The 10,915-nt window shown below is 35.3% G+C and overlaps 1 protein-coding gene across 1 annotated transcript in view; it reads left to right on the plus strand.

The window, feature by feature from the left end:
• Positions 1-7,881, plus strand: part of LOC134534555 (synaptotagmin-10-like) — a 113,424-nt gene extending 105,543 nt beyond the window's left edge. Inside the window, exon 8 of the mRNA XM_063373036.1 lies at positions 7,809-7,881. Coding sequence (XP_063229106.1) covers positions 7,809-7,881 — 73 coding nt within the window. The remainder of the gene's footprint in view (positions 1-7,808) is intronic.
• Positions 7,882-10,915: the final 3,034 nt, after the last annotated feature.

The following is a 10,915-nucleotide window of genomic DNA, read 5'->3' on the forward strand; positions in this document are numbered from 1 at the left end:
AAACTTATATTTATATGGACACGATACCTGCCGTAATTATGCACAATCACTTCCAAACTAATACATGAAATATAGTAACGGAAAATTTCTCGGTCCATTCCATCAACGGGGTAGAAAGGGGGAAGGTTGTTTGAAAAACAGAAAAATCATTATAACTTCCATAATATTACAAATATCGCATCCGTTTGAACATATTATAACTCGTAGGAGTAATACCAAAAACTTTAGTCTAGATACATTTTTAATACGACCAACCATAACTGCAAGGGGTGGAAAAAAAATCAAGGGCTGGAGAAAAAAAAATAATTCCCTTACTAGGCACACTATCAAATATGTTCAAATAGTTTGTAAATTGTATAATTTGTATCGAAAACTTTTGTCTGAAACAATTTTTAATAAAACTAACCATTGTATCAAGCGAATGAAAAATACAAGAGCAGAAAATTTAAAAAAAAAATAAATACGATTTCCGTATCATGCACACTATTAAATCCGTTCTTTTTTATTATAAGACTTTAAAATGTTATCTACAACTTTCGATCTAAATATTTTTATACGGCCTAACATTATAAAAAGGGGTGGGAAAAAAAAATAAGTGTTGAAGGACAAAAAAAATTCATAACTCCCTTAGTAGGTACATTATCGAATCTGGTCAAAGTTTTTGAAAATCGTCTAATTTTTATCTAAAACTTTCGTCTGAAATAAGTTTTGATAAGACAAACCATTACTGAAACGGTTGGAAAAATCATGGGTTAAAGGATAAAATATCCATAAATCTATGAGTTAGCACACTTTTAAATCCGCAATTTTTTTTGTAAACCTTTTAAATATTATTTAAAAATTTTGTCTGCAACATTTTTTGATGCAATCAACGATAGCTGCAAAGGGTCAAAGGACAAAACATTTAAAACTCCCTTAGTTAGCACACCATAAAATTCGTTAAAATTGTTTGAAAAAAATATAATTTACATCTCAAACTTTTTTCTGAAATAATTTTTTACACAACTATCATTGTTTCATAGGGTGGAAAACAGATGTTAAAAGACAAAAAATAATAATAATTTCTCCATTATTAGGTAAACTATAGAATATAATTATATCAATAAATTGTAAATATTCCAAGAATTATTTTCTAAAATTTTTGTCTGAAACCGTTTTTGATGCAACGAACCATTACTACTAGGGGTTGAAAAAAACAGGGGATGGAAAATATATACAAATAAAACTTCCGTGCCATTTCACACTATTGAATCTGTTCTTTTTTTTAATTGCTAAATTTGGTCTAAAACTTTTGTCTAAAGTAAATTTTTATGTAACCAACCATTACTGCAAGGAGTGGAACTAAGAAGGTTTTAAAGACAAAAAATTATAACTTTTTAAGTATGTGCACTATCAAATCCATTATAATTTATTGTAAAAATCCTAAAAATTATCTTACATCCTTTGTTGAAACAATTTTAGAAGAGACAAACTATTACAGTATAAATATTTGGGGGGAGGGGGTGTAATTTAACAAAACTATGCCTTTCTTACTATCAAATTTGTTCGAATATATTTTGGACCATATAGATATTATTCCAAGTCTTGGTCCAAAGCAAGGGATAAAAAATAGTGTTTGAAGGTAAAACAAAAATCTACTTTCTTAGTAAACATGATATAAAAAATCTTTCTCATCTATTCAGTGCTAGATGCATTGAGTTAATAATATTCGAAACATTTTCGCTGCTGAAATATGAGAAGTTTCATCGATTATTTTGAAATATTGGAGAACATATAGGATGTTTTTACATCAAGTATTTTTTAATGTTCCATAGGTTTATATAAGTTTAAAGAACATTTCCAGAATAAGTAGTTAATTCGAAATCTACCTACGCTTGTAGGCTCTGCCGAAAGGGATGTTTCTTAATTTGTACCAGTTCATGTGAGTTCCTTGACATCTATATTGCATGGTAACAATGTTTTTATAATAATTGTACTGATCAAAAAATTGTAAAAATATAAAATACTATTTCAATTCTAAAAATAGAGCTAAAATCATGTTTCAGCGTTGCACAGCTACACAAAGAAATGTGGTTAAGTGTGATCCAGTTTGGTTTTGTGGTAGAAAATAGTACTATTTAGACATCATTGAATAAATTACCATCCTTACTTTACGTAAGAGCAAAAAATAAATTATTTGTCATTTGAATCAATTTATTGTGTCTGATATAGTATTCGTTATAAAACTTCTTAAAACAACTTCTCGCTATCAAACTAAAATATTAGCTGGGTTTTTAAGAATATAAAAGATTGAATACTTTATTTAAATAATTTTTTTTTTTGGTCAAGCAACATTGTTGGTTTTCTCTATATGTTATAGAGAAATAACACGAAATGACAAAACATATGAATCATTAGTGTATTTATTTTTCTTATCCATTATTGTGGTTTCTCTATGGCATACAGCGAAAACCAGCAATGAAGTTTGTCCATAAAAATATTTAAATCAATCTTCCCCGTTGCAATAATCATTCAAATAACTTACGGTGAATACTTGCGAGAAAAAAAAATATATACCGTGTGTAGACAAGCGCCTGGTGCTTAGTTGAGCAACTTCAACAACTGTTCCACATAATGCCTACGAGACAAGGGGCAGCGCAATTTACACGTGGCGACAATCTGAAAATCACAGAGTGACTGCATGGAATAATTTGGATCTTTATCATTATCAAAGCAGATTCCTGCTCTAGCAGCCTTTAGTGCAGCCTTAGTTGCTTATTAATAATAATAAATAGATTCACTTTTAGTAATATAAAATATTAATTTCCATAATTGATATGAGAACTTTTTTTAACGTGAATTTAATAGTGGAGATCTCTGGATTCATGTTAGTAGTATATTTTTTATTTATTTTGACTGTATTCACTTTTCAATGTGTTGAGAATAATTGCTTGGTTTCCACATCTACACTTCACAGAATATTTTTTTTCCCCTATTTATTTTTTCTATATTTATGTTGTTCATATTTGTATTTGTTTTATACTTGTACAGTGCCAGCCTTGTGTGGACCATGTCTGTTGATCGAAGCTGAATTTGTGTATAAATAAATCAGTTCTCGAGATTGACTATCACCAAGAACTGACAAAAACAATAAAACACACTTCCTTCGTCCTCTTAAGACTCGGTCTTTCACACGCCGGGTTGTTTAATACATTTGTATGTATTCCGATATACCTCTTGAATTTGTGGTTGTGTCATAAGTATTGTCACCATATATTCACAATAAATTTATTTTTGTGTTGTAAAATTTTCATCCAAGCGATCATAATTTTGAAAATTTTTGCATAATATTTTACAACTATTAGAAATATTTTGTAGTGATCTAATCAAAAAATTAGAGACCTTAACGTAAACTACAAGGTAGCTATCATAATCAATTTACAGAGAAAGCTCTCAAATTATAATAATGCAAATAAATATGAAATAACCAACACATCTTTTGCGACAGGCAATTTTTAAATCGTTCTAGCAAAACCTTGGACCAGATATTTGGACGTTCAATTATTGGTTTGACTGCATTCAATATTTACAATACCTCAATTTCAATTGGTTTCACTGACATAAATGATGTGAACTCATTTAGTTATGACTAATTATTTTAGAGCCGAAATCTGAATTTTCCTTTTTAAAAAGTATTTATTTTCATCTATGTCCGCTTGAAATTAATATCACCGCGTAAAAAAACTAAAAACAAATGGTATTATTTATGTTTAAGAAATTTTCAGAGTGAATATGTGCAGTTTTCTAAATAAATTCGTTCTTTATAATAATAATAAATAAAAATAAATAATAATAAATAAGTCCTTAAGAAGGAATTATGCATGTTTGTTTTTGAGTATACATTTCGTTGATTAGGAAATGGGTAAATAAATGTTGACATCAAACTGTTAGATTTTCCAATATACTTTTCGAAAGTAATTAGTTCAAAATTTTAAATATCTGATGTCACAAACCGTTTTCATCTCTGTTGCAGTAATGGGTGATGCGTAAACAAACGTAGGATTTTTTGTTTGTTTGTTTGTTTGTACGAGAACACAACACATTTCACATCTCGTAACAGTCGTACAGATCGCGAAAAAACAAAAAATATTAAAATTAAACATAAAATTGGAAAACTCGTTTCGATGCTACGTGTAATATTGTTTGCTGTGTATGTGTGTGACTTTAATTTTGAAATGTTTTTGCGCACGGGGATTAAGCCGCGCTGGAGAGAGAGGGGGAGAGAGAGAGAGAGGACGAGAGGCGGCCTATTGGCTGCGCCCAGGACGTGTGTTCCGCGCAGGCGCAGCACCTGGGCTTGAGAAGGGGGGGAGGGGGAGGCACACGTGGAAGGCTGGCATCGGGGAGGAGGGTAAGGGCAGGTCAGCACGAGGTGAAGGTCGCCCGCGGGCCCTACGAGCCCTGGGGGAGGGGGGTAGAAGGGGAGGGGGTTGCTGCTGGGAGTCAGAAGGGAGGGGGTGGGAAGCAGCAAGCTGCCCCGGACGGCAATCCCGGGAGAGCTCCACAAGCCCGGCACACCTGTGGCCGGCTCAAGGTCAGTCCACACTCGCTGGAGCAGGCCGCGTTCCCTTTCCTTCTTACGTCGCGCGGAGCGACACGTGTGCGTCTGGGCTAGAGGCTGGGCTCCCTGCCCCTGGCTGAGGGCAGCTGTAGTCTCCATTCAACCGGCAAGTCCGTCACGGAAGAAAAAAATGAAAACATACGTCTACAATAGCAATGTCCTAAACTGTGTCCGAAGGACACTCATCGCTGATTGTTCCACGTGACCCTCTGACGTCATGCGTCAAGTGGGCGAAGGTCCGAACCTACCTGGTCCGAAGACATTCGTCAATTTGAACTTTTTGTCCCAACCTGTGTACTTCGGACACAGAAAAAGAGCAGAACACTCACGATATTTGAATTTCGGGTTCCCGTTTGAAAACGTGGTGTTTGGTTTTTGTTATTGAAGGAAATTGAAGGTGTTGTTTGTCACTTATAACTTACATAACTTTCATAAGTTCAATCTCTAACTACAAAGCATCAAAACAATAAACAAAAACATTTGGTTTGGCACATTTACTGCGCTCTGGTGACAACTTTAGAAATCAATACATTCGGACATCGGACATCGCAATTGTGGACAGGGCAGTTTTCGGTGAGACAATGTGACGTCACTCACATTCGGATAAGGACACGGACCACGCACAGGTTCGGACTATTGTAGACGGGCTCTTATTGTCTAAAGTGCTTCCCTAGGCTGGTATGTGCCTTCCAGATTGAAGCTAAACAACTGGTTCGTTGCGAACAAACGAGAAAGCGAAGCATCTTGCTAATATTTGGTCTGACAAAGTTATACGATGACTGCAAAACCTGTGGCTGACTTGCAATATTTTCATTTAAATAATTAAGGCTAACAACCTTGTATCATATATACATATTTAATGTCTTGAAGGGATAAGATGGATTATTATTAGTTTTCGTGTCAAAATTGACAAAAATGGGTTTCCGTGTATTATCGCTCTTTACTCTACCGTTTTTGAGACATCCCAGGATAAGAATTAGAAATTTAAAAAAATCTCCAACGCCTGACATCTATGTAACACGCGAAACAGTATGTATGCCGGAGCTGCATGGTATCAGGGGCTCAGATTATTAAGTGAGTTTTGCGTCAATGAAGGTATTTAAAAGGAAAAATAATAATAATAATAAAACTAAAAGACCTGCAGATAGTGCCTTATACCCACGTAACGCCATACTAGCTATTCATGCAAAGATAATGATTTTTTTTTTTTTGCTGTTTAACATTCTGTTGTCAAAGTCTCCATTCTTGCAGAAGCACTTAGCAAAATGTCTCACGTTATATTAAACAGAGTGTAGACAGATGAAGGCGCGGTCGAAAGCTATGTCTTTTCAAAAGTTTCTTCCAATCTTAGCGGACAGATGAAACTATTTTAGTACGAAACACTCAAGCGATAAACCACCATCTCTGCTCGTAAATTAACTTGCCACGCCAATCATTGAGATCGAACCATTGACTCTTGAATTTACCACGCCTCAGCAGACAAATACTCTTAAGGGATTTTATGAAGTCCAAGTCACATAATTAAAGCGGAGATTATTTGGCGGATTCATTGGGTTGCAAAGTATCTTGAGCCACGCACACAACATCTCTTTAACGTTAATTATTGACGCGCCCTTTACGACCTGCGCCGGTTACAAACAAGGATCATAAGTGATTACTGGATCACGCGTAATCCGCCAAAGGATGAAACCTCGTTATCGAACAACGGGCTTGATTGTATATATGCAAGTTGAGATTAGCCTGGAGTGAAATAATCGTGTCTCTACTCACTATACGCAGAAATGTTTATCGTTGATTAACACTCAAAGAAAAAAAATTGCCAGTCTTTACCTGGACAGTTAAAATAGAGTATATAAAGGACAACATAGCGGTTATGTTGTCATGTTGTCATGTATGTTTTGTTTTTTTCGCGAAAAGATGTCGAGACTAGACAAAAGGTAATACATTCTAGCGTCGTCTGTGTTTCGGGAATGGTTGAGTTTCTTTCAGTTACTCGTTTACAGTTAGTGCACGAATCACAGTAATTCAGTGCGGAAGCAAACGCGTCCTGAATGGCCCGGTCAAACAGGGCAATGGCTTATCTTGCAGACGGCCGTCAATCACAAGGAAGAAACCGCTGGCGTGGGAATGCCTTATTGCAGTCAAATGGGTCTTCAGATAATTTCTTTTTTGTGCGCAAATACATGGCCCTAGTAAGAGGTATGGCCCAGGATATTTCACGGATTCATTTGGTCGCAAGGTAGACTGCAAACATTTATACCATTGCACTCTTTTGATGATTGGCCCGAAATGTTCTAGTACCACTCCCCTCTTCGACTGAGCACCAGTCAACTACCAGCTGGCAGTATGTAGAGAGTACAGGAGTCACGTCGACTCATTCAGAAAGAGAGGTCACGCAATTCATATTATGCCAATATAAAATCAAATATTGATATATTATACATAATACTGCGAATTATAACCCAACATCAAGTAAAATATAACGTTCACTAATTATTTTGGAGACCTAGAAAAAAACACGTAATTGTTTGTAAACAGGCTAGAATGTATAACATTATACGTTTGAATGAAATTTTCATTGGGTCATAGATATGTAGTTAAGCATCCCACCACCAAAACAAAATTCAAGAAACCAGTTGTAAAATATTACTGAAATCCAATTTGATCAAAACCATACGCAATCAGTACAGAAGTTAAATTGTAGTAGCATCCGATGAACAAAATATACTAACTTCTTTTTTTTTTTGTATATAAGTACGTGAAGCTTAGCCAGGCGACTTTCGCAGGTCTCTGACAATTATAAACTCTACGGTATTTTTTTTTTTAAAGAAAATTTACGTTTTGTCCAAATAGCAGCAATGTTTATTGAGTTTTTAACTAACATATATATATTTAGGACACAAGCAATTTCTTCGGATTAAGACATGTCTACTTGATTTTAACTATATATCTAAAAAAGTTTACTTGAAGGCTGTAGATAAAATTCTCGTTCCCACTTTACTACACGTGGAGGTGATCAAAGATGGACGTTCTACTAGAAGGAAAAGGGGGGGGGGGATGATGGGCCTAATAAAAAGCCTGGCGTCGAGCTGGTGCTATTTTTAGAATTTCGCTCGTGCTTCCTGCGACGCGGGGGAAACAGGTAGAGGTCGCGGCTGTGTCGCAGCGAGAGAGGGGGGAGGGGCAGGCCGCGCTCTCAATGACCCAGATCCCGGCCGCAGGGCAGGGCCGCTGGACCCGACACACGTGCCGCGCGCGTGGGGCAGGCCCGCCTGCCGTGAATGGCGGGTCGGCCCAACAGGTGGACGGCTCTCTCTATTCATGGAGATCTGGATTCCGGTCGGTTGTCGGACCATCAGCGGAGACGTATTCTCCCCGAAGTTTCCCCTCCCTTATCAACCCGTATGGTGAACAACACGTATGGCAAAAAATTCACACACATAACTAAATTTTATTTATTTTTTTTTTTAAATCTGGCATTATGAGTCAAAAATTTTTTATCATTGATATGTCTTCCGAGTATTCATTGTAACCGGCTTTAGAGTCTTGATTTAAGCGCACGATACACGATAAAAAAAACGAATACTAGAAAGAGGGTGAAAGCATAGTACTAACGACGCAGAGACGGGAGCATACAAACGTAAATATGTGTGAATGGTATCTCCGAACTCGGAACGTCGATATGAAAGAGATAAAAGTATTTGAATTGCAAAAAATTAAGATGGCGCACACACAGACATACATGCATCCCAACCCCCTTAGCACGAGAATTTTTCAGCTGCATCTTCGTAACTAACCGCCCTAGAAAATTAAAAATTATTTAGTGTTCCTCTATCAAATCATCTAAACGAAAAGTAGTATTGAAATTTTTCATAACACCAAATGTGTGGCCATAATTTATGGGAAACAAGTGCAAAAGTGTGCAGTTTCGAAGGTTTTCTACGTGTAGTTGTAAGGCAAGAGGGAATAAAGAAATTTTGCCTAGGTAAAAGATGTTGTACGTTTTGAAATATGATACCTTAAGTTTCTTGTAATTCGAAAGATTGATCACGGTCCAGACCTATGTTCTGGTTGGCTGGAATTAAGGGATCACAAAAAAATTATTTTAAGGCACGGCTTTGCTCCTTATGTTGTGTTATTTACTTTGCATATCATTATTTTTGTTTATGGACCCTTTTTTATCGGATTTTTTGCTATACAGCAGGGAAAATTATATTTATCGGGAAATTTTGTCAGCATTTTTGCTATACATTATCTGCTATTTCTGATAACTCTGGAAAATATTCATAATTAAAAAATTTTACCTGGCTATTAATGTTCTGGTCGCTCACTGAATGTATACTTGGAAATCTCGTACAAAATAACTTCTCTGATCGCAAATTCCAAATTATTTTTCCGTAAAAAAAATCTGAAATTAGAAAAATGAAAAACTTTATCAAGTTTCACTATTCAGGACGTATCTTAAATACACGTCAAACTGTTGTTCATATTCAGGACTAGCAGAGGAGGCAGAAATGTCAATGACCATGGATCAGGAAATGCTTCTATCACTAGAGCCGTTACCTAATACAATGAGATACACTGAATTTCTGTTATGTAGATAGAATGCCATATCGGAAAGGAGCACAATAACCATGCCGAAACTTTTAAAGTGTAACAGTGTACCGTTACAAACTTAAGTCAGATATATTTTTAAAAAGTTTTTTTTTTTTAGATTTAAAGCTATAGAAAAATTTCTCTAATTATTGTCTCATACACGATTTTGGTTATTTCATTTAATTGCTATTACTGATATTAACCTTTGTGGCTCTTTCTTAAAATATATTGTAACATTAATTGGTAGGGACAGGAAAAATTCGCGGATTCATTTCGTGTTATGCTAAAATTAAAATAATTATACCTTAGTGCTGCTTCTGTCATTTGTTCACTGTTAATCTGGAGGACTGAGGGCCAATTAGAGACCCCTCACTCATAGAAGTGTCGAATCAAAGGCCACCCAGTCGAGGCAACTCACAAGTCAGCAGCCAATGAACAGTTGGCGTTTACCCGAGTGTGTAGAGGATATTGGAGTCTATCCTGAAGGTCATTAAACCCGCGAATTTTTCGGTCTCTATTAATAGGTTTGCATTACGATTTTAGTTTTGAATATTTTTCACCATGTATTTACTAAGTGTAATCAACTACTACACATCTGTATAGTATTTGTTTTTTTGTTTAGTTTTTTTTATCTAAAATCTGTAAAAAGTCAATTCAATGTTTCATTTTCATCACTTGCGTGACATTTCACAGCTCGCAAATAACGTTTGATAAATATTTGTTGACAGAATTTACGACTTAACTTAACATTTACCATACTTACAGCAATAGCACTTATAAAATAATAAAAATTAGATAATTAATTAAAAAACACTATGGTGAGTCAACCAATCACATTTATTGTGTTTTCTCACGCAATAGTGAAAATTAGTCTGTCAGTTAGGCTAACTTGTCTCATATTTGACAGTTCTCAAAATTAGTAGACTACACTGTTAATTTTTTTTTGTAAATGGAACAGGAATTACATTATAAAATTACAGTTATTTGTAAATATGTACATTTACATGAAAACAACTGTATCACTACAAATTTATTGCTAGCAGTAATATTGGGGCATTTATGCTTTGTGTTGTCTCAGTACTTTAAACATTTAAATTTATTTGCAAACGCTTCCATGAATAGCTTCCCAGTAGGTACTAACTGCGCACATTAATAAGCAAGATAAAACAAAAAAAGTGCGATTTTTTTTAATATTAGATTATAATTACATGGTATAAAAAAATTGTGCTTGAATGAAACATCAGTTAAATATCAAATTATGCACCAATGTACAAAGGTAACTAGTATCCAAAGGAATTTTTTTTTGGTAAAAGTACAATTTTTTTTTATTTTGTGAACTAGTAGTGTACGTATCATTCCACAATTGTTATGTCTGTGTGTGTGTGTGTGTATATATATATATACAGGGGCGCAACAACTTAATTTCGAAAGGGGGGACAATATACCTTTTTATAAAGAACCATCGATCCCCCCTATTGAAGCGGGGGGAATTTGTATTTCAAGGTGGAAAATGGTGCTTTTTAAGCAGTTTTATTATATAAAAATTGATTACACAGCACTTTCTTCGCCCCCGTTTGCCCCCACTTCAAGGTTTCAGAGGGGGGGCAAAATACCCTTGTCCCCCCCCCCTGTTGTTGCGCCCCTGTTATATATATATATATAAACCACGTGTGGTTGTCGGTGCTCGTAAAAAAACAAAAAAACACGTGACAGTATTTC

This window comes from Bacillus rossius, chromosome 7 (assembly GCF_032445375.1).
Source record: "Bacillus rossius redtenbacheri isolate Brsri chromosome 7, Brsri_v3, whole genome shotgun sequence".
Taxonomy (NCBI): Eukaryota; Metazoa; Arthropoda; class Insecta; order Phasmatodea; family Bacillidae; genus Bacillus; species Bacillus rossius.